General features: G+C 35.0%; 1 protein-coding gene across 8 annotated transcripts in view; it reads left to right on the top strand.

The window, feature by feature from the left end:
• PRPSAP2 (phosphoribosyl pyrophosphate synthetase associated protein 2) overlaps positions 1-24,944 on the top strand; it is a 90,740-nt gene extending 65,796 nt beyond the window's left edge. For all 8 annotated transcript variants that reach the window (XM_007497951.3, XM_007497952.3, XM_007497954.3 and 5 more), the window contains 3 exons: positions 6,431-6,501; positions 21,434-21,580; positions 24,217-24,944. In XM_007497951.3, the coding sequence (XP_007498013.1) occupies positions 6,431-6,501; positions 21,434-21,580; positions 24,217-24,375 (377 nt within the window). In that variant the 3' untranslated portion in view covers positions 24,376-24,944. The remainder of the gene's footprint in view (positions 1-6,430; positions 6,502-21,433; positions 21,581-24,216) is intronic.
• Positions 24,945-25,316: the final 372 nt, after the last annotated feature.

The following is a 25,316-nucleotide window of genomic DNA, read 5'->3' as shown; positions in this document are numbered from 1 at the left end:
AAGGACCCCTTGTGGTTGAATGGCTGTCCTTAGGTCCCGCTCCCTCTGTGTCCCCCTGAAATAATCCTCTTATCTGACTGCGGTTTATTTAAATAAAGATGAATTTTAATAATAAGTTTGGATTGGGGAGGTATCAGGGAAGAGGGAATCAGGATTTCCCTAGCTTGGGTTTGAGTCTCTCTTAGGTTTTGAGTTGAGGCTAGGTCTCACAGGCTGGTGGAGGGTTTCTTTTATTCCTGTCTAAGTTAATCTGTGCTAGTTTTATTAAGTTCCAAGTCTTTAGCAGTAGATAATAAGCAGAAGTAAAAGTTCTGATCTTTAGAGCTGGCTGGATCTGTCTCTTTGGCTGATACCCCTAAAGACTGGCCTTCAGTTCAAACCACTCCCCTTCAATCCTTTTTTTCGATGACACGATCACCGGAATCCATGTAGAGCACATAGTTGGGAAAGATCCAGGAATGGAGGTACTTCTATCCGGAGACAGAGAGTGCTCCTTCCAATCTGAGGGCCAGGAAAGAGAGACTTTTTAGAGCAATCCAATCTTATTGCACTAAATATTCAAGAAAGGTGTTTTTGGGGAAAACTCAAAGGAATAATTTGGGATTTAGATTAGTTAAGAAAAAGAGTAGATGGAGTACCATGAGAAAAAAGATGTCTATACTAGGAACAGAAGTTAAGACCTAAGGTTTCATGTTGAGGAGCATGAAGAGAGATGTTCAGATTGGGTCACGATATTGAATGATTGAAAGGACATTGAATACTAAATAGATTAGATTTCAACTGTCATCTTTTTCTTTGAACTATTGAAAACATGTAAGCATATTAATTTGGTCCTGTATAGATAGGTAAATGCTCTCTGATCACACTTTGGCTTTGACTGTTTCATGTCAGTCCTTCAGTTCATCTCCAATTCCATGTCATACTCAATACTTTTTTCACTCAAGCCCTCGTCTCCATTCAACTATTTTTTCTCTACAGATGACCCAGCTACTCTACTGAATAGTTTAAACTTTTTCTTCCCATAGCCAACACTTCAGGATATCTGTGACTTTGTTCATCCTTTTCACCTTCTACCCGCTAAATGGACCTAGAGAAAGGCAGGAATCCATGCTGATTGGACCCTCATTACAGCAAGGCAATCCTACTTTTCTCTGATTTGCTAACTCATTCTTCATAGTAGCAGTTATTATGTTTTATGTTATTGCTCTCTCCTTGGTTCCCTTCCTACCTGGTTAACCTCCCCTCTGCATCTTTTACTTCTGCCTTAGCCCTTTTTTTCTTTTTCCTCTATACTATTTCAGTTGACTTTATCTGGTCCTATGAGTTCAATTATCATCTCTAGGCAGATGATATCCATATTAGTATATATACAGCTTTAGTGCCTCTCCTGATCTCCAATCCTACATCCCCTTTCACTTTAGATACTTGTCTCATAGGCCCCACAAACATGTCCAAAACAATTCATTTTTTTCTTGCAATTTTTTCTTGTTTCTATTATTATATTCTTAAGTACATCTCCTGTGCACTGACATAGCTACCATACTTACTTGGGCCCTCATCACTCGGATTGAGATTATTTCAGAAGTTCTCTAAAATAGTTTTTCTAGCATAAAATAGCATTAAATTTCTACTCAGCTGCCAAAGTGATTTTTTTTCCTATAGTATATATCATCTCCTCTGCTCAAACTCCAATGATTTCTTATTACCTCCTGGATTGAATATAAAATTTGTATGATATTCAAATCCTTTTATAATATGGCCCCTTCCTACCTTTCCAGTCTTCTTAAACCTAACTTGCAAGTACACCTTACACCCCCAACTCGCTCCACACTTAAGCCACACTGACCTTATAGTTATATATATATATATATATATATATATATATATATATATATATATATATATATATATATATATATACTACTTATAGTTCCTTAAAACATGACAGTCTCTGTGCCTTTGGCTGTCAGTTGTTCTTTGTCATTCTCTCATTCTTCACTTCTAAGAATGCCTGCATTCTTTCAGGACTAAATTCAAAGATTACTTTCTATCAGTGACCTTTCAACTAGTTCTCCTAATTGAGGTTACTTCCCCCCTTCCCCCCCCCTGCATCCCCCCTGCATTTACCTTCTTTCTACTCTTTCTACTCTGTGTGTATATACATATACATATATACATATATATATATATATATATATATATATATATAGAGAGAGAGAGAGAGAGAGAGAGAGAGAGAGAGAGAGAGTACTACCTTTTTTTTTAAATGTATTTTTTCCTCATTAGACTTAACTCCTTGAGGGCAAAATCTTTTTGCCTTTCTGTGTATCTCCAGCACTTAGAATAATTCCAGGCATAGTCATTTCTTTAATAAATACTTATTGACTGTTAACTGTTTAACTTTAACCTTCTGGTACTCCTTGTGGAAAACAGTTTCTTTATTTACTCTCTTGATACCCTTTGTACCCTTTGCTTTGTTTAGGATTTAATTTCCCTTTTTAATTTTCTCTTCCCTCTTCCCACCCCATTTCTTACCTTTCTGTTAGCTCCTTCTATAAGTCTGGCCTTAATGGGTTTTTAGGTATGGAGGAGAAAGGGGGTTTAGAGGGAAGGGATGAAATATGAATTCAGGGGAATCTGACAGTTTTAGATAATGGTGGTCTTTCACTTCTGACTTTCAAAGCTTTATATGATTTCCTGTTGCATTTATTTTCAAATACTTGATGTCCTTAGGCCAGGGTTCTTGGTTACTTCAATTCTTGTTTTGTGTTGTTTCTCTTTATTCAAAGATAGTTTGTTTTCCTGGTGACACATAAAAACAATTTTCAGCATATGTTTTCCACAATTATACGAGCCAAATTGTCTTTCTCCTCCTCTTTCTTCCCCCCTCTCAGAGATGGTAAGCAACTTGATCTGGTTTGTAAATGTAGAATTATGCAAAATATACTTCCATATTAGTCATTGTTATAAGAGATACTCCTATAAAACCAAACCCCCAAAATAAAATGATAAATAAACCAATGGAAAAAAACAGTATGCTTTGATCTGCATTCCTATTCCAGCAGTTCTGTCTCTAGAGGTGGATAGAATTCTTTTTCATAAATCCTTCAGAATTGTCCTGGATCATTGTATTGCTGAGTGTAGCTAAATCTTTTACAGTTGATCATCTCACAGTATTGCTGTTAACTGTGTACAGTATTCTCCCGGCTCTCCTTATTTCACTCTGTGTTTTTCTGTAGATATTTGCAACTTTTTCTGAAATCATCCTGCTTATTGTATCTTATTGCACAATAATATTCCATCACCAACACGTACCATAATTTATTTAGCCATTCCCTAATTGATGGACATCCCCATAATTTCCAATTCTTAGCTACCACAAAAAGAACTGCTATTAATATTTTTCTACAAGTAGAAGACTTTTTTTTGAGGTTCATATATAATTATATTATAGGATAAATTCAATGTTTTTATCAAGGTGTACAGCTGGCCAGGTGGCTATTAAGCATATACCTACTTTTAGTATCAAAGGATCACAGATGTGAAGATAGACGTGCCTGACCTCAGCAGCCATATAGTCCAACTTCTTCATTCTACAATGAGGACACTGAGAAACTTATAGTTTGGAAGACCTTAGTTTGAATCCTGCCTTAGACACTTACTAGCATTGTGTTCCTAGGTGAGTTGATTAACCTATCTTAGCCAAAATTTCCTCATTTATAAAGTGAAGATGATAAGAATAGCACCTACTTTGCAGTAAGCATCAAGTTAGTGTGTGTGTGTGTGTGTGTGTGTATATATATATATATATATAAATGCTTTGAAAACTATAAAAATTCCATACAAATGTTAGATATTATTGTTATGATTGTTATATATGGAGCTAGAAGGGAACTTTTAGGCCCGTGTTGGTGAACCTATGGCATGGGTGCCAGAGGGGGCTGCTCCCTTCCTCCTCTCCACATGTGTCCGAGGACATTTCTCATATGACCTGCCCCTCTGCCCAGCAGCCCAATGGGAGCACTTCTTCCCTCAGGCTCACATGCAGTAATTTGGGCACTTGGTCTCTAAAAGGTTTGCCATTACTGTCATAGGCTTTCTAGTCAAATACCTTTTCTTTTATTATGAACTTGAAAAACAACAAACACGAATATTTTAAGTTACAAAGAACAGAAAAAATGTTTTGTTTGAAACTGAATTTCTATTACGTAATACTTTTAAAAATTATACATTAAATTCATCTGATAGTACCCACACTATATACCGCTTGTCTGAATCATTTTTTTTCCCAGTGGTTCCTTCAGTCACCTCAGCTCAGTAAACAGAACATAGTAGATAATAGAAAAAGGACAAAGTCTAGAATCAAAGGCTATTGAGTTTGAATTCCATCTTTGTCATTTACTATTTACATGATGACTCTGGTCAATGGAAATTGCAATCAGAGGCCCCACGTTCAAATCCTACCTCACACTCCCTTTTGAGACACTGAATAAGAAATAAACTCCCAAGTTACAATTTTCTCAACTTGGTTTGAGGTTCAGATGAGCAAAAGTGAAAAAAATAAAAAAGACAAACAACTTGTTGGAGGAGCTATGGAAAGAGAGGCTCAAAATGGGAAGCAATTTGCTTAAAGAAATAGAATTGATGAGTCCTCAAATTTCATATTATAAGTAATACAAAGCTGTTCTCCCTCTTTGCACTACCAATATTCTCTTCTATTTAGCCCCACAAAAAAATCTTTCCTTAAAGACTTCTATTGAACATTTCTAGTCTAGTCTGTAAGATTATTATTTAGATTTCACATCAATTTATTTTCTTTTTCAGTCTCAAATAGTCTGTCTTTTACCTCTATTAACCCTACCTGAAAAACTGAAATGGAGGTCCTAGCGTCCTAGATGTTATATGGGGGAAAAAAACCCAGTCTTTTGGATAAGGGGAAAGAATCTTTTAAAAAATATTTATTTTATTTAAACTATCATTATTAACTTTATTAATTTTTAAATGATATTGGTATCTTTTTTTTCTTCACCTATATTTCCCATCTTCCTTCCTCTCCTGGAGAGCTAAAACAAAAAAAGAGAAAGAAAAAACAGTTCAGCAAAATTAAGTAATACATCAACCAAATCTGGTATAATATATGTTTCCAAACCTGGTCCCCGTATTCTGCAAAGAAAGGAAGATACATTCTCGTTTCTTTTTTAAAGGCCAAGCTTTGTTATTATAATTTCATAGCATTCAATTTCAACTTTGTTTTATTCTTCTATTTGTAGTATTGTAGTAAAAGTATATCTTGTTTTCCTGTTCTGCTTACTTCACTCTGCATTAGTTTCATTCTTTTCTGTATTCATCATATTCATTGTTTCCATAATATTGCCCTATAATATTTCATTACATTCATGTAGCACAATTTACTGATTAGTTTCAAGGGTAGAATTCTTAGGAGAGTTCAGATAACTCAGGATATAGCAATCATTCATTCATTCTTTCAGATAGAAAGCATTTGTTAAGTACCTTTTATTTTTCAGGCATTATTCTATACAAAGACAAAAATTAAATAGCCTCTGCCCTTCTCAAGTAGTTTAGGGGAAAAAAATCACTAATCCACAAGTTATTTACATGTGTAAAATACTTTTTACTCTGTCAAGAATTATACTAGCACTGGAGACATCAAGAAAAAGTATAGTGGGGAAGAAAAAAAAAACAAGGGAAACCAGGAACAGCTTCTTAAAGAATTCAGCTTGTGAACTGAAATTTGATAGAGACCAGTTAGCCTTTTATGTAAGTTGAGAGAAGAAATGTTCCAGGCATGGAAACAGCTTAATTCAGCTTTTGAAAATAATTTTGTCTCTTTTAAGAGCATAGGGGTAGCTTGGTGGGTCAGTATAGATTGACAGGAAGTTCTAAACACAAATCTGGTCTTAAATAATTCCTAGCTGTGTGACCCAGGGCAAGTCACTTAACTCTTATTGTGGAAGGTAAAGGTTAAAAAAATTATTTTTTAAATAAGTGTCAGAACAAATCACTTTTGGAATTTTTTTTATCTAGAAACTAATTAAAAGAATAAATAATTAAATTTGTATTTCTGGGAAACTTAAGGGTTTTCCTCATCCTACTAATAACAATCTATTGAAAAAATATATATTAATATATATTCACACATATTTAAAAAGATGTATTTGTGTATGTATTAATTTATATCCTTAGCAAAAAATTCTAATGCATTAAAGAATGGGGAATTTGATAATCAGTTTATTGTGCTGATTCTACCATTACTTATTTCATTCTGTAAAATCACAATTCTAATAAATGGAATCCATTTTTAATACAGAAAATTTTCTTGAGGAAAACCTAACATTTATATATCAATATATTTCTTGCTTTTTCCCTAAAGTTCTGCTTTAAATTCTTGCTTTTTTTTTTCTTTTATCAGTGCTGATTCCAAAAGAAAAGCCACCCATCACAGTTGTTGGCGATGTAGGAGGAAGAATAGCCATTATTGTGGTATGTGGGCCAAGACCCTTTATAATTTAAATATTATAGACAGAATTATTTTATGCCTAATTTCATTAATGAATTAAAGGTTATAAGCATATGTAATAGATTAATGTAAAGTCCTACTCCAAATGCCTTTTTGAGTGTTGTAGGTGACCTTGGGCTACTCGAGTGATACCACTTTGGGAAATCTTACCAAGCAGGAAAAGTGTGTGGTCTGAGGACTAACCCAGCTAAACTTGTGGGGGCTCATTACTCACTTGAATGTAGAAATTTTTTGGCTCTACTAACACATGAAAGCCATCTATTAAGTAATAAAAGGATTGTAATCAATAGTAGTACCCACACTTATGAAATGATTGATCCTTATATTGCTGAAGTCTTAAGAAAATAAAATAAACAGGAAAGTGAGAAGAATTGGTGTAGAAATGTTACTAACACTACTAAATCCTACAAAAAGTAAAATAAAACACAGATGACAGTTATCTAAAAATTATAGAACTGTGTAAAAATTTCCTTTCCCCACAATAATTTCTTTAATTCAACATTCTTTAATTCAACAATGAATTCAATAATTGATTAAGGACAGCTACAGTAGTTTCTGAAGCTTTTGCTTTGTGGAAAAAGAATAATTCAATCTTAATAGTTGCTGCTGTCTTAATGTTTTGTTTTCATGGTAATGAATTTTTTAGTTTTATGTAATAGTGATGGTCATGATTGATTGTTCTTTTAAGACAGCCTTGATTATGAAGCAGCATCAAAAACCCAAAGAGGAATTGACCAATTCCTGTCAATTAGCTCTATAAATTTGTCATTAAAAGTATCCTAGCAGGGATAAGTCAAGTAGCAATATAGATTTTGCATATCCTGCAAAATCTTTTTATCTCCTTTTACATCTCCTATTCATCTTCTCACTCCTATTCTACTCCCTCTTCACTATTCCATATTGACTTATTTGATTATCATAACTTTTTTTACACTGAAATGAAATCTTCAATGATTAGAGTTTAAAAGTTCAGAATTCTTTACTTTAAAATTTTAAAGTTGAATGTCAGTTTACTGAAAAATAAGTGGTGAGACTTCCCTTGAGATCCTGCTATTTTAAGCTTTTATCTATTTTTTCAACTGCTAAAAGAATTTTATCTCAGTTGTTTGGTCATATTTCTAGACTCACAGAATTTACAGTAAGAAGGGATCTTAATGCCCACTTAACACAACCTGTTTCCAAAAGAATTCTCTCTATTACATACTTTAAGGAAAATGATCATCTTTTCTCCTCTTAAAGCCCTTCAGTGAAAAGGGACTCATTGCCTTTTGTATTATTCCACTTTGGGGCATCTCTGATTGTTATGAAGTTTTTCCTGAAGTCAAACCTAAATTTTCCTCTTTGCAATTTCCACCCGTTACCCCTTGGACCAAACAGAACCAGCCTAATTCCACATTTCTATGATAGCCTTTTCAGTATTTTAAAAAGCTATTGCATTTCCTTTGAGTATTCTCCACTTTCTTTAACTAATTGATATGGTATGTACTCAGAACCATTTTCCTTTCTGGTTGCTCTTTGAAACACTCCAGATTATCAGTGTCCTTAAACCTTTTGTTCTCAGAACTAAACACAATAGAATTACATTTTTGGTCTGGCCAGAATAGAATTACTGTCACCTCCTTATTCCTGGAAGCTCTTTCTTTCTTAATGAGGTCTGATGTTGTTCTGGCTTTTCTGAAGTCCATATAAGACTGCTTACTTTATGGAGAGGGTAAGAAGAAGGAGAAAGAGATGGGGAACTTAATGGCAAGAATAAGTGTAGCCCATTCCAGAAATAAGTTCATTTTGGCTATATCTGAGGGGAGGTCAATATCCCTGTCAAAAGAACATTAACTTAAGTTGATGTATACATAAATATTTTTTATATGTGTATGTGTATATGTCTATATAATCTGAGTTTGTGTACTCTACAGTGTAATATAAATTGTAACTTTCATAAAGATAAATTAAAATCAATATGTGAAAGGCTTAGGAGTTTGGATTTTACTTCATCAGCACTGGGGTGCTACTAAAGGCTATTGACCTAGAAAATTCCTTGTAATAAGCAGGGTTTTATGAAGATTGACCATGGACCCCGGGATACAGCAGTGGGAAGAGACACTGAGATAAATCAGTCAACAAGTATTTTATAATTGCCTATTGTGATAGGGGCTGGGGATACAAGTACAAAAAGTGAACATTGTCTACAGAAAAGGAGCTCAGGACTGTAGTCAAGTAGGGCAAGGTGATAACAACCTGCAGGAGGGTCCTTAAAAGGAGGTTTAGTTCAACTAGATAATTTGATGGTGGCAGGTAAGGGGAAAGTCAGACTGAGAGAAAGACAAAGATAACCTCTAAGATTTGAAGCTTTAGCATCTGAGGGAATGATGATACTAGTAACAAACAGAATTACATCCACAAAAAAGGCTTATTTTGGTGAAAAAAGATGTGTAGGATTTTAGCAAGTTCCAAATCCAAAGCTTTATTTGTCTTTATTGTTGTCTGTTTATTAACTTTATACACTCAAAAATTTTCTAAACTCTCAAGTTATTCAGACGGATGCACTTTGGTGAAATAATTGTTTTAATATAATGAAGATGGCCTTTTTATTTTGTTTTATATACTCAAACTGAAGTTGAACAGCCATAAAACGTTCATCTGTCACCTTTGAATGCTTAGATTTTTATTCTGTCACTCCTATCAAACCTACCTTTCATACATAAATAAAACTATTTGAGATCATCTAAACCTGTTCTTCGGGGCTCTTAGATGATACAGTGGATAGAGCTTTCGGTCTGGAAGTCAGGAAGACTCCTCTTCCTGAATTCAGATTTGGCTTCAGACACTTCCGTAGCTGTGTAACCCTGGGCAAGTCACTTAATCCTGTTTGCCACAGTTTACTCATCTATAAAATGATCTGCAGAAGGAAATGGCAAACTACTCCAGCGTCTTAACGCCAAATGGTGTTATAAAGAGTAGGACACAGCTGAAACAGCAGGATAACAACAAAACTTGTTCTTGTTCTAGGGGGGAACAAAATAAATCATAGCAACATTGTATGTGCCACATAACTCAGTCATGTATAAAATGGCCTCTGGAAATGACTAAATGCCTTAGGATGGAGTGCTTCCTAGTAAATCTTAGCAAATCTTTTGCACTTAGTCTGTAAGCATTATTAAATGTCTGCTTCCTGACAGGCTCTTTGTGAAGTGCTGTGGATACCAAAAAAAAATCCCTGCCTCCAGGGAGACTACATTCTTCTGTCAGAAACAGCAGATTACATAAATAAGATATACAGAACAGGGACGAAATAAAAGATAATTTTGGGGGAAAGGAAAAGGAACAATTCCATGGAGATTCAGAAAGTCTTCATGGAGAAAGTGACACTTCAGCACAGTTTGAAGGAAATGGGTTCTGAGAGGTAGAGATTAAGAGGAGTCTTTTCTGGGCATGAGGGACCACCTAGACTAAGATATTGAAATGAAAGATGGAACAGAAAGAAAGTCCATTTGGCAGTACTGTAAGGGATGTGAAAAAGAGTCAAGCGTGAGAGTTAGCTAAGGCCCAGATTGTGCTCTGGTTTAAAAATCAGATCAAAGAACATTTATTTAATGCTAGAGAAAGGAAACAAGCATTTATAAATGCCCACCATGTGTCATCCTTGAAGTTAGATGCAATTAATTATCCCCATTTTATAGCTGAGGAATCTCATAGACAAAGATTAAATGACTTTCTAGGATCACACAACTCATCAGAATCTCAGGCAAGATTTAATTCCAATCTTCCTAACTCTCTATCCAGTGCATTATTTACTACACCATCCAGCCCTTGGTACTAATTGAATAGGGAGGACGTTCTTACCTGGATAAACTGTGACACCTATTGTTTTTTATGTCTCAAGAAATACTTAATTGATCTGAGATCACCAAAGTTAGTAAGTAGTAATAAAATAGCTAAAGTTTTGTGGATATACATTCTTCAGGCTTGCTGTGCACACAGTCAAGTTATAAAATAAGTAAAGTTTAGTCAAAGAGCAAGAAAAAAAGTCAGAATGTGCTTAAATCCAATATTTTTAGATTGTTCATTTTCATGTTTTATGCAAAATGAGGGGAGGGGGGAGAAGAATGGTATCTGTTTATCAGTCTCTAATTGAAGGTCATCTACTTTAGTTAATGAAAGAAATTAATACATCCTTGCCAGGACCTAGGTGATAACCACCAAGAGGACCAGATTAGGAAAGTGCTATTAAAAGTATATTTTGATTAAAAATCCCACTGCTTTGTTTGGCATATACTCCAGGGAGATCCAGAATAAAAGATACGGTCCCAGTACCCCAAAATGCTGATAGCACTTTTTATAGCAGCAAAGAAGTAGAATCAGAGTAGATGCCCATTAACTGGGAAATGGCTAAACAAATTATGGTTCATGAGCATAATGGAATGCTTTTATGAATACAGAGAAATGATGAAGAGTAAAGTAGCACAAGCAAGAAAACAGAAATTTCCAAGAAATTAGTGTGACTACACCAAAGTGAATGGAAAGAGCATCAGCAAAAGAGGTGAAAACTGAATGCTATGAAATAATAATGACCACTTTGTCCTGTGTGCCCTCCTTCCACCAGTGAAAAGGATGAGAATGTATCTCCTTACTTTCCTTGAGGAAGTGGAGAACTATCTTGATTGACATGTTTGATTAGTTTTGCAGAACTGTTTTTCTCCCCTATTTTAACTCTGTCTAAAGAAATGACTTTCTAAAAAGGAAAAGGAGGATTTATATATTTTGAAATATAAGTGATACAAAAACAAAAAAAAAATTTTTTAAAGAAACCATGTATTGAAAATATAGACACTTTTCTTATTTTTATAGTCAATGTTCCATCCATGCTACCTTTAGCCCTTTCTGTACTGCATATCTGAATCTCCAGACTTAGTCCTTGGCAGGTTTATTGCTGAGACAGGAAAGTTTTGTTTCTTTGGTGCGGAGCTTCTGTCTCCCAGCATTATCACAAAGCCATTTTCTCTTCTCATGTATACAGCCTATCTATAATTCAGCCCATTTCTTCCCACTACATTATTCCAGCCCACAAAGCAGAAAAGATTTCAAGTTGTGTTATCCTCTGGTCTCTCTCTCCATCTTTCCCACAAAAATAGCATAAAATACTTTGTCAATATATGAGTAAATACTCTCTTTGGCATGAATTATTATCTGCTAAGTTAGCTTTTTTATAAATGGAAAGATTAGTCTGCAGTGACCTTTTCATGATGTAATCCTAATTTTGTCTTCTAGATTAATTTAAAGTTAGCTTAGAAGTGGCAAACAGCTTATTATCTTTTTTGTCACCCCTTTTGTGGAGTGGGGGGGGTATGTTTTTCATCTTTCATATGTCATTAACAATGGTTCATCATTCCTCTCTGCCAGTCCTTTCAGTACCTGAAGATATTGATCATGTTACTGACTTTAATTCATTGAAGATAACCTGGTCCCTATTATGCATTTTTGCTCTTTTTTTCCCAAGGTGCAGGTCGTCCCCCTTAGAGAAAACAGAAACAAAGTAACATTGAACTAGCTTCTTTCTGATCTCATTTTTTGTTCGATTCACTTAAGCAACATTTATATCCCTTATTTTTACGCAAACATAACCAAAAAAAAGCAACCAAATAACCCATCCATTTTGTTGTCTGGAGCTTTCCTTGCCAATGTCGGATTTTTCTGAGCTTTAGCAAGCCTGGCACTTTTACAGGATCACACTCATTTGAGTCCTGATTACATGTGCTCTTGCTTCCATTTTATCTATGTCCTTTTAGAAATATTTGTTTTTATATACGTAGTGATCTCTTCAGATAGCACTCTCTTTTCATCCTGCTGGAATTGTTTCCTAGTGTAATAAGGGGGTATTTTGGGGATGGGATAAATGAACTACTTTGGGCCAGTAACAAAGGGTTGCACTGTGAGTGAAAGGGCAGTCTTGCCCAGGCCTGAGCCTGGTCTAGGGTCCAACGCACAGACCACCCAGTCACAGAGAGGCAAAAGTCACTGGACTTTGTAATTTATTGTTAAAAGAGGTTAGAAGGGAAAGGGGAATTCCTATGACCAATTTCTATCTAATGATCCCAGGAACTAAGCCTTTGTGAGAAGGGTCTTCATAGAGTTAGATTGATTGATTACCCTTATTTTCCTCTCCCCTCTTACCTAAAATCCCCAAACCTAAAGTCTGGCTATCCTGCACAAATCCAAACCTCTTTTGATGGTTACTTGAGGTATTGGTCTATGGCAGATTAGATAGAGAGGCCCAGGGGCAAAGATCCCAAGTCCAGATGGACTCAGATCTCACCCACTGACAGCTGCAGATGACTGGATGCTGTTTCAGGCTAGATTCAGGTTCAAAGATCTTCTTTCAAGGGAAACACAGGTATTAACAGCAAGGACAGGTACAGGAACTCCACCAGGTATTTGCCAGCAAATCCAGGTGTTCAGTTAGCAAACCCCCAAAGAGCCTCGTAGCCCCTGACTTCTTAGCTCAACCCTCCTTTCAAGATTCCAGAATCTTTCCCTGTTGGTCTCATGCCTCTTTTCTCTGCAAACTTATTTCTTCCTTATAAGCACTATTGAACTTTAGAGTTTTATTCCTGAGAGTTTCCCATTTCTCTTGGGTCCTGTCTTCACCTGTAGGATTATAATCCATAGGGTCCTACCAGTCAGTCCTTTAAAGTCTAAGTTCCCAAAACCCAGGGTCCTTTCTTCTCCTATATCTCCAACTCTAGTAATGAGCGGTAACTTCTCCACCACCTTCCTAGCATTTCTGCCTCAATTTCTAGCATCTGTCCTTGTTAATGACACTTCATTGGTTTCACCTTATGGAAAAGGTTTGAAGTTATTATTAGGGCAGGGAAAAACTTCTTTGCACCTATGCTTTGGACTAAGAGAGAGCCGCACGCAGATGTTTAGGTAATTGAGTTTCCATTTACTGCCTGTTGTGAGCTGTTTCCTAAATTCCTCATCTTTTTTCTGCTTTCTGTCAAGGTATGGTCTGTTGTATATAGTGACAAAAATAGCATGTTTCTCCATTAATCTTTACTCAGTGCTCTCTATCAGTATACTTTACTGCTCTTATACTTCCCCATATCCTGTTTGTTTTGAATAAGTTGTTCCCATTCAGAGCCATGTTCATGAGTTTCATCCTTCCAAATCTGAGTGATACTCCATTCAACTAAAGTTAAAATTTCTCTCCTTAAATTAGAATCTTGAAAAATATTTGAAGCACTGAATCTTATCACCAACTCCTTGTATTTTGTTTCTTATGAATTTAGGAGTGTTTCAACTACTGTTTTTCCTCCATTGTAACTAGCTACTCTTTTTGGCATACAGTTTGGTGGAGATATATCTATATTCGAATACTAATTTCTAATGAGGAGCCTTCATTTACATACCCTTGGTTCTACCAGCTGACCCAACAATGAGGTCTGATGAATTTAAGTTTTGTTCTACCATTGTTACCAAGAGATTTTATATAAACAAAGATGTTTCTTTTTTCAAGATACTTTAACTCAAAAACAAATTACTTTTAAAGTATAAATGAGTTTTAAAAGTAACATGTAATAATATAATTTCAAAAATTAGCCTTATTGTTTTATAATCTTTTAAGATCTAAACAGTTAGGCCCCATGTACCTAGAGAAGTTTTTATATATTGATGCTTATTACAAAAAGGTATTATAACTTGAGTAATGTGCTAAGTGATTGGCTTTTTGGTTCCCTTTTTATTTCCTCTCAAGTCTTTGGACCTTTAGAAATTTTCCTTTATCTTCCTATTTGGATACTCCTTTATTATTTTTTTTTCTTTGAGTTACCATATGCTAATTTACCTTTCTACCTTTGTCAGAGAGAGTAAAGGCCTGGAGAAGTTGTGTTTGAATTATATCTCCTCTATAAATTCTAAATTTATAATTAAAAAATATATTTAGAATATTTTTCCATGCTTACATGATTCATGATTTTTCCCACCCCTATTTACTCCCCCCTCCAGGAGCTGACCAGCAATTCCACTGAGTTATACCTGTATCATTGTTCAAAACCTATTTTCATGTTATTCATATTTGCAAAAGAATGATCATTTAGAGTCAGTAGGAATTTTACCAAATTCCTTTTATGACACAAATGTGGTACTCATTCCAAAGCCAGTCAGAGAAAGAAAACTACAGACCAATCTCCTTAAACATAGATACAGAAATGTTAAATAGAATGCCAGCAAAAAGATTCCAGCAAGTTACCACGAGGTTATTCACTAGGATCACGTGGGATTTATACCAGGAATGCAAAGATGGTTTAATATTAGGAAACGTGGTTCAATGGGGATATGATTGGGGATTTTGACTAATTGATCATTCTTTTGCAAGTATTTTTTTCTTCTTTGTTTCTGCTCCTACAGTTCCTTCTCTGGATGTGGATAGTGTTCTTTCTCATAAAATCCTCTGGATTGTCCTGGATTATTGCATTGCTGCTAGTAGAAAATTTTATTCACTTATGCCATAATTTATCACTCTGTATCAATTCCTGGAGTCTTTCCAGTTCACATAGAAATCCTCCAGTTCATCATTCTTTCCAGCACAGTAGTATTCCATCACCATCAGATACTACAGTTTGTTCAGCCATTCCTCAATTGATGGACACTCCTCATTTTCCAATTTTTTGCCACCACAAAGAGTGCAGCTATTAATATTTTTGTACAAGTATTTTTCCTTATTTTCTCTTTGGGGCACAAACCCAGCAGTGGTATGGCTGGATGAAAGGGGAAACAGTCTTTTAGGGCCCTTTGGGCATAATTTCTTATTGCCCTCCAGAATCGCTGGACCAATTCACAACTCCCCCAGCAGTGTTTTAGTGCCCCAATTTTTCCACGTCCCCTCCAACATTTATCACTTTCCTTTGCTGCTATATTAGTCAGTCTGCTGGGTGTGAGGTGGTACCTCAGAGTTGTTGATTTGCATTTCTGATTGTAAGAGATTTAGAACCCTTTTTCATGTGCTTATTGATAGTTTTTTTTTTGTTATCAAGATTTGTTGCTTCCCTTCTAATTTTGGATGCATTGGTTTTGTTTGTACAATGACTTAAAATTTAATTTAACCAAAATTATTCATTTTACATTTTGTGATATTCTCTACTTCTAGTTTGGTCTTAAGTTCTTTTCTTTCCCATAGATCTGCCAGGTATACTACTATTCTATGTTCACCTAATTTACTTATAGTTTCCTTCTTTATATTTAAGTCATTTATCCATTCTGAATTTATCTTGCTAGAGGGTGTGAGATGTTGATCTAGACCTAATTTCTCCCATAATGTTTTCCAATTTTCCCAGCAGTTTTTGTCAACAGTGGGTTCTTGTCCCAAAAGCTGGAATCTTTGGGTTTATCGTATACTGTCTTGCTGAGGTCATTTACCCCAAGTCTATTCTGCTGATTCTCCCCCTTCTGTCTCTTAGCCAGTACCATAGTGTTTTGATAATCACTGCTTTGTAGTACAGTTTAAGATCTGGTACTGTTGGCCCCCATCCTTCACATTTTTTTCATTATTTCTTTTGATATTCTTGATCTCTTGTTCTTCCAAATGAACTTTGTTATAATTTTTTCTAATTCTATAAAAAGGTTTCTTGGTAGTTTGATAAGTATGGCATTAAATAAGTAAATCAATTTGGGTAGGATTGTCATTTTTTTTTAAACCCTTACCTTCTGTCTTAGAGTCAATACTGTGTATTGGCTCCAAGGCAGAAGAGTGATAAGGGCTAGGCAATGGGGGTCAAGTGATTTGCCCAGGGTCACACAGCTGGAAAGTGTCTGAGGTCACATTTGAACCTAGGACCTCCCGTCTCTAGGCTTGGTTCTCAATCCACTGAGCTACCCAGCTGCCCCCTGTGTCATTTTTATTATGTTAGCTCTTCCTACCCACAAGCAATTAATGTTTTTCCAGTTATTTATATCTAGTTTTAATTGTGTTGAAAGTTTTTTAGTTGTGTTCATATAATTCCTGTGTTTGTCTTGGCATATAGATTCCTAAATATTTTATTGTCTATGGTGATTCTAAATTGAATTTCTCTTTCTAACTCTTGCTGCTGATATGTGTTGGAAAAATATAGAAATGCTAATGATTTATGTGGGTGTATTTTGTATCCTGCAACTTTACTAAAGTTGTTGATTATTTCCACTACCTTTTTAGTTGATTATCTAGAATTCTTTAAGTAGACCATCATATCATCCACAAAGAGTGGTATCTTGGTCTCGTCATTGCCAATTTTCATACCTTCAATTTCTTTTTCTCCTCTTTAATTGCTACAGCTAGTGTTTCTTATACAATGTTAAATAATAGAGGTGATAATGAGCATACTTGTGTCACTCCTGATCTTATTGGGAAGGCTTCTTACTTGTCCTCATTGCAGATGATACTTGGTTTTAAATATATAGTTTATCAATTTGAGGAATGGCCCTTCTATTCCTATACTGTCTAGTGTTTTCAGTAGGAATGGGTGTTGTATTTTGTCAAAGGCTTTTTCTGTATCTATTGAGATAGATTTCTGTTGGTCTGGTTATTGATATGACCAATTATGTGGAAGGTTTTCCTAATACTAAACCATCCTTGCATTCCTAGTATAAATCCCACGTGATCATAGTGAATAATACTCATGATAACTTGCTGGAATCTTTTTGCTAGTATTCTATTTAAGATTTTTGATTCTATGTTCATTAAGGAGATTGATCTATAGTTTTCTTTCTCTGTTTTTGGTCTGCCTGGCCTTGGAATGAGTACCATATTTGTATCATAAAAGGAATTTGGTAAATCTCCTTCTTTGCTTATTTTGTCAAATAGTTTGTATAGTATTCAGATTAGTTGTTCTTTAAATGTTTGATAGAAAATTCACTTGTGAATCCATCCAGCCCTTGGGATTTTTTCTTAGGAAGTTCCTTGACGGCTTGTTCAATTTCTTTTTTCTGAGATGGGGTTAAGAATTCGATTTCCTCTTATTAATCTGGGCAATTTATATTTTTGTAAATATTCATCCATTTCACCTAGATTGTTATATTTATTGGCATGTAATTGATGAAAGTAGTTCTTAATAATTTCCTTAATTTCCTCTTCATTAGAGGTGAGACAACCCTTTTCATCTTTGATACTGTTAATTTGATTCTCTTATTTCTTTTTTTTATTAGATTAACCAGTACTTTATCTATTTTATTTGTTTTTTCAAAGTACCAGCTCCTAGTCTTATTTATTAGTTCAATAGTTCTTTTACTTTCAATTTGATTAATTTTCTCTTTTGATTTTTTAGGGTTTCCTGTTTAGTTTTTATCTGGGGATTTTAAATTTGTACTTCTAAATTTTTAAGCTGCAAGCCCAATTCATTAATATCCTCCCTCTCTATTTTGTTGGTATAGGCACTCAATGATACAACCCCCCCCCCCCTTACCCCTCTCCCAGTACTTCTTTGGCTGTATCCTATAGGTTTTGATATGTTGTCTCCTCATTGTCATTCTCTTTAATAAAGTCCCTAAATGTTTCTATGATTTCTTCCTTGACCCACCAGTTTTGAAGAATTAAGATTAGTTTCCACTTAATTTTAAATTTGCATTTCCATGAACTGTTGTTAATTATAATTTTAACACATTATGATCTGAAAAAGTTGCATTTATGGTTTCTGCTTTTCAGTATGTGTTTGCAGTATTTCTGTGCCCTAGTACATGGTCGATCTTTGTATATGTGCCATGTACTGCTGAGAAGGTATATTCCTTTTGTTCTCCAAATATCTACTCACTCTAATTTTTCTAGCACTTCATTTACTATCCTTCTTTATTATTTAATTTTTGTTTCTATTATCTAGTTCGTAAAGGGGAGGTTGAGATCCCCCACTAATATGGTCTTATTATCTATTTCCTTCTTCAGCCTCCTTTAATTTTTCCTTTAGAAATCTAGATGCTATGCCATTTGGTACATAAAATGTTTAGTAATGATATTACTTCATTGTTTATAGTACTCAGAAAAATTTAATTTCCTTACTTATTTCTTTTAATCAGATCAATTTCTACTTTGGCTTTGTCTGGTATGATTGCTACTCCTGCTTTTTTACTTTAGATGTTGCATAATAAATTGTGCTCCAGCCTTTTAACTTGAATCTTTGTCTATTACCCTGCCTCATATGTTTTTCTTGTTAACAACATATAGTAGGATTCTGGTTTTAATCCACTCTGTTCTCCATTTCGGTTTAATGGGTGAGTTCATCTCATTCACATTCAGCATTATGATTACTAACTATATATTACCTTCCATTGTATTATCCCCTTTAGATCCTGCTCTATTCCCTTTCTCTTTGTTCTTCCTCACCAGCATTTTGCTTTTTGTCACTGACCCTATTTCCCTCTCCTTTTAATCACACCTCCCCCCTCCCCCCTTGTTATGTTCCCCTTCTACTTCTTTGTAGGGTGATGAAATTCTATACCCCAATGAGTATACTCGTTTTTCCTCTCTGAGCCAGTTACAATGAGAGAAAAAAGTTTAAACATTGCCTCTCACCACCCTTATCCTCCCCTCTCAGTATTGATTTTTCTTGCTTCTTTATGTTATATAATTTATTTATCTCTCCTTTCCCTTTTCACTCAGTGCAACCCTCTTTTTCAACCCTTAATTGATTTTTATGTATCATTCATATGCATATATCATACACATATCATTAAATATCATCACATTTGCATATATATCATATCATCATATACATCATTATAATCATTATAAACATTTTGACCTTAATGAGCCCCTTAAAATTTCTCTTCCTCATTTACTTTTTTGGGCTTCTTTTGTGTTTTGTGTTTGGACTTCAGATCTTTTGTTTAAGTCTGACTTATTCCTCAGTAGTGCTTGGAAACCTTCTATCTTATTGAGTCACCATTTTTTCCTCTGAAAGAATATATTCAGTTTTGCTGGATATATGACTCTGGGTTGTAAACCCAAATCTTTTGCCTTCTTGAATATCATATTCCATGCCTTTTGATCCTTTAAAGGAGAAGCCACTATGTCCTGTGTCATACTGATTGTAGTTCAATGGTATTTGAATACTTTCTTTCTGGCTGCTTGAAGTATTTTTTCCTTGTCTTGGTGGCTCTTGAATTTAGGTATTACATTTTGGAAGTTGTCATTTGAGAATTTATTTCTGGAGGTGATCTGTGAATTCTTTCAATTTAAGTTTTATTTATTTATTTATTTTTTTTGTGAATCTTTGGGCAGTTATCTTTGATAATTTCTTGTTCTATGATGCCCAAGGTTTTTTCTTTATCATGGCTTTCAGGTAGTTTAATAATTCTCAAATTGTCTCTTCTAGATCCATTTTCTAGGTCAGTTGTTTTTTCAGTAAGATATTTCATGTTTTCCTTTTTTCATTCCGTTTATTCTGCTTTATTGTTTCTTGATTTCTCATTAAATCATTATTTCTAGATGGTCAGTTCTGATTTTTAAGGCCTGGTTTTCCCCTGTCAGTTTTTGGTTCTTTTTCAAGTGGCTCACTTCTTCTTGCATCTTTTCATTTCTCTTCCCCACTTTTCCTCTGCCTCTCTTAATTGGTTTTTGAAGTCTTTTTTGAGATCTTCCAAACTCTGTCCAATCCATATTTTTGTTTTGGACTTTGCATGTGTTTCCTTTGTTTTCACTGCCCCCTTCAGTGTTTGTACCTTGTTCTTTCATTTCATTAATATTCTTCAGAGTTAGGTGCTTTTTTGTTGTTTGCTCATTTTTCCTATCTAATTATAAGTAGGCTTTGTTTTCTGGGAAGTTGGGGTACCCTCTTAAATTTCCATCCTTCCTTGATGCTGATGCTATTTTCAGCTCATTTTTGGGGTAGTTATTCATTTACCAGATTGTTTGAGGGCTGAGAGCTGAGTGAGTCTCCTCCCCCTACTGAATCAGTTGACCCTTGAGATACTGATAATTTAAAGACTTTCCTAAGGCTTGGGTATAAGCTTTTGATCTCACTCTGCACTTGAACTGTTCAGGAGCTGATCAATTTATAGCACTAGGCTTAGGCTCAAGTTTTTGGTCTCTGTATGTTCCTGATCTAATTAGGCACACCCTTGATTTCCATGTCCTAGAGCTCTGCCCTTAGTTTGGGGCAAAAATATAGGGGAGGGCTGTGAACTGTGCCCTCACCCCAAACTATGGATTATGTCTTCACCCCAAGCCTACACCCATCAGCCCCCTTCAGTCCAGATTGCCTTGGACTGGGACTCCTGACTTCTCCACAGGTTTGAAATTTCAAGGGGTATAAATTGGCTTGTGCTACAATTTACCCCTAGGCAGACTCTTGGGGTCTGAATGTTAGTTTGGGCTTAAGTTCAGCAGATGGGGGGTTGGATTAGGAGGTGGGGATGGGGGTTGTGGTTTGTTCTTGGCTTGCTCTTCACTCCTTGCTAAGGCCTCTTGTTGGCTCTGCCCTCCTCTCACCTCTATTCCTCAGATGGACTCTGCCTACCTGTTGGGTTTTTCTTTTCTTGAGAGTTGTTTTACTCTGTTTCCTTGTTGGTTCTTTCCTCCTATATTTGTTTTGTGGCAATATTTTAATCTTGGTTGGAGAGGATTTTCATGGTGAAATGGAGTTGTTGCTCTAGTTAATCCTCCATCTTGGCTCCATCCCTGGAAGTACAGTCTATTTGGTATTTCAAATAAACATGCCATGTTACTAAGTTAAAGTAGTGCATGTTTGTTCATGATGAGATGTAACCACTATAGCCAGCTCATGTACTTTATTATATTAAACATTTATTTTAAAAAAAATTTGCACAGACTGCTGTATATACTGTCTAGATGTTGCATAAAATAAGCTATTTCTAAATTGTCTGATTCCATATAAAAGAAAATACTAATTCATTTTTGTTTTGTGTGTAATTTTACAGGATGACATTATTGATGATGTTGACAGCTTTCTTGCAGCAGCAGAAACACTGAAGGAAAGAGGTGCTTATAAAATCTTTGTGATGGCAACCCATGGTCTCCTATCCTCAGATGCTCCTCGATTAATAGAAGAATCTGCTATTGATGAGGTAAATTTACTTCACAGATTCAGAATAGCATTCCAATATTTTGCTACATCTAAATTTGAACTAGATAATGTGGGAAAGTTTGTACTATTCTGTAACATATTCAGAATGCATTTAAGTTTTTGGTCATGTTAATATTTGGCAAGAGTTATATTTAGGGAAAGTATTTCTCTTCTCTTGGCCCAACATGCCTATTATACAAAACTGAGAGAAGAGCACTAGTTGGGATAAAAGTCACTGTAGAGTAATCTCTCATTTATTATAACCTTTTCCATCATGCAACTGAGAAACAGAAGGAAATTTTTTTAAAAGATCTGAGCAGCTGAATTAGATGTCATAGAACAAAGCTTATGCACTTGGAGAGCCACTTGGACCCTAGAGCAGACACTTACCTGAATGTTTGATCCGTCTCTAACAAGTTTCCTAACAAACAGCAAATTAGTAGCTACAGTTAAGGAAGGATCATCATTCTGAAATGCAGTTTGTAATAATGCTGTATAAATATCTTAAGCGGCTATGCACTTTGAATCGAGATCTAATTATTGCTAGTATGATGCTAAGTCAGAGACAGAAAGTAAAATGCCATATGCATAAAAAAAATAGTTATGGCATTTCTTTAGAATTAGAAACAAAGAAGAAACTGTCATAAATTGGTGGTACAGTAATAGAATAGAATAAGAAAGATTCATAAGAAATATGAGATTATATGCACAGATTCAAAATGAATTAAGTAAGCAGAAAAACACTATAAATGGTAGCTACAAGAATGTGAATGGAAGGAACAAAAACTAATTAACTGGATCTTATTTGTTTATAATCACCAAATTTGTCTGAAAAGAAGAGCTAAAAAATATTGGAAAGTCCGGGGACTATGGACAGATGAAGACTAGCCAATTGAGAGGCTACTGAAAATAGTCCAAGGGAGAGAGGGATCATGAAGGCCTGAACTAAAGTGATTGTGCTATGAATGGAAAAATGGGAATGAATGTGAAATATTGAGGTGGTATAGATTAGTCCACTGATGGCTATGGTGATTAGGGAGAGGAGTAGGTCGAGGATGACTTCTGGTTTGAGAGGCTGGTTCCTGGAAGAATGATGGTTCCCTTGACAGAAATAATGAAATTAAGAAGAGGATACAATTTGGGGCAAATAAATGAGTTTTATTTGTGTCATGTCGATTTTGAATGTCCATAAAATACTTAGAGTTGAGGGACCAAAGTTTGAATGGTTTATGGGTAAAATAGATTCAGATGTTACCTGTGTATAATAGTAAGTTGAATCCGTGATGAAATCAACTGAGAACGAAGAGAGAAAGCAGCAAGGACTTTTAGGACCTATCACTGAGGTATGTTTAGACTGAGCAGGACATCAATGAAAATCTTACGAATTAAGCCAAGAAAGATCAGTCTGATCTAAAGAAAACCATAACAAATGCATGAAGGACAGGATCCAAAAGTGGCGTGCAGTCAAAATTGTCAAAAAGCTGTAGAAGGATCAAGAAGGATGAAAAAAAGACCCTTGGATTTAGCAACAAAGACTTTGTGACCTTAGATAGAGCAACTTCTGTGTATTAACACACAAGCCCAGATTGCAAGGGTTTGAGAAGTGAAGTGGGTAGTAAGAAAGCACAAGCAACAAAAATAGACAGCTGTACCTGTAGACCCCTGCCTCTCTACAGACAAGAGGGGAGTATGCTTCATTAGTTTCATGGAAACAAGATTAGTCATTGCATTCAAAATGTATTTTATGTTATTGCAGTCATTGTGTAAAAGTATGTGATTGTCTTCGGGTCACTACTTCTTACTCTGTATCTGTTCACATAAATTTCTTAGTGTTTCTCAGAATTCTTCATATTTATTTTTTACAGTGCCATAATTTACCTTTCATATGCTATAATTTATTTTACTATATCTTTTTTTAAATTTATACTTTTAATGCCATCCCATTGAAAACATCAAGAGGTTAACTCACAAAGGTTGATAAAATAATAACAAAATTCATTTAGAAAAACAAAACATCTAGAATATCATGGGAATGATAGAGCAGGGATGAAGGGGGAATAGTACTTCTAAACCTCAAATTACAAAGCATTTGCTATGTATCTTAATAGGCACACACTACATTTCCAGTTTTTTTACTACCACAAAAAGTGCTGATTGGACTATTTTGGTATACTTGGGACTTTTGTTGTTTAAAATACTTTTAATAAGGCTTCAATAAAATGATTTTAAAATATTAAAGTCTGGGGCATTAAACTTCAGTTGTTCAGAAATTTGTTTTCCCACTCAAATATTCTCAGCACCTATTTTTTTAAAAAAGAGTCAAACAGAAGGAGAGATAAAAAGGCTGCTTTTTTCCTTGCCTCCAGAGATTCTAGACATTCCTATTTAGTGTATATAGCTTCATATCTTAGTTTATTGGGGGGGGGGGAGAGGAATGTATGCACCTTATATAAAATCTTAATGAAAAAATTCTGGAAGTGCTTGTTCGATCACTGCAAATTTGACAGATATAAATAAGCCTGGAAGATGCTGGTATACTGTCACTAAGATTACTCCTAGGGAAAAAATAGGAGGTATTGCTTGAGAACAAATTAATTAATTTTCTCAGATGTATAATTGGTTCATTCCTTTTGGCAGGTTGTGGTTACCAACACAATTCCACATGAAATACAGAAACTTCAGTGCCCCAAAATTAAGACTGTGGATATCAGCATGATTCTGTCGGAAGCCATTCGCCGAATTCACAATGGAGAATCTATGTCTTATCTGTTCAGAAACATAGGCTTGGATGACTGAGCTTTTTTCTTTTTCTTTCTTCTTTCTTTTTTTTTTCATTTAATGCTAACAAGGGCCAAACTGGAAATGTATAGAACATGTACTGTGAAGTATCATGCTTGTTCTTAAATATTACAAAGGGACCTTTTTTGGGGGGTGGAGGGAGGTTATGGGTTTTTTTCCCCAATTTCGTAATCTATGAGGATAGACCAAATTTTTAACAGGTGGGGTTGGGGAGGGGGACTTTTTGTGTGTAACTTTTTAAAAGCACATTCCCAACTCCCTTGTGTTTAAGAACAGAAAGGGGGAAAAAAGATCTAGTAGTTTAAGTTTAGCTCACTATTTAAAGACAATATTTTAAGCTCATAAATTACCCCTTTTCCAAAGTTGCTTGATTCAGATGGTTTAAGATGTTAATGAAATGAATTAATCTATGTGATATTTGACCTTTAAAAACCAAAAGGACTGTTGTACGCAGTGACATTTTGTAGAAATGCTTTTATAGAAAAGCATATGGAATATTCATCTGTATTTATTTTCTGCAACAAAAGGAATAAAGAATTTGTTGTGTGAGGTTTTTTTTAAACTTTTATTGTGTACCATTGGTTTGCTTACTAAGATATAGCTCCCCAATTATAGTGATGACAACTTGTACTATTAGTCGTTCAAGGTTTATTAAGCAGTTTGCTTGTGTCAACCTTCTGAGTCAGGAAGTACAGATATGAGCTATGTGTTTTCAGGTAATGAAACTGAGACTCAAATGTTGCAACTCCTCCAGTCATGCCACTAGTAAGGACTGTGGCTAGTGTTCAGACTCCGGTTTCTCAGCTCCAGCTATAACCATGTTTCTACCTTCAGATAGGTGTTTTCTGTATTCTTTTACGTAAATAAAATATGAGGCTTTCTGAAACTACTTTTGCAGTATTAAATAAGTTTAAAAATAGGTTCTTCTTTTCTTCATT

This window comes from Monodelphis domestica, chromosome 7, assembly GCF_027887165.1.
Source record: "Monodelphis domestica isolate mMonDom1 chromosome 7, mMonDom1.pri, whole genome shotgun sequence".
Lineage (NCBI taxonomy): Eukaryota > Metazoa > Chordata > Mammalia > Didelphimorphia > Didelphidae > Monodelphis > Monodelphis domestica.
The sequence above is the reverse complement of the archived record's forward strand: the minus strand, read 5'-3'. Positions and strand labels throughout refer to the sequence as shown.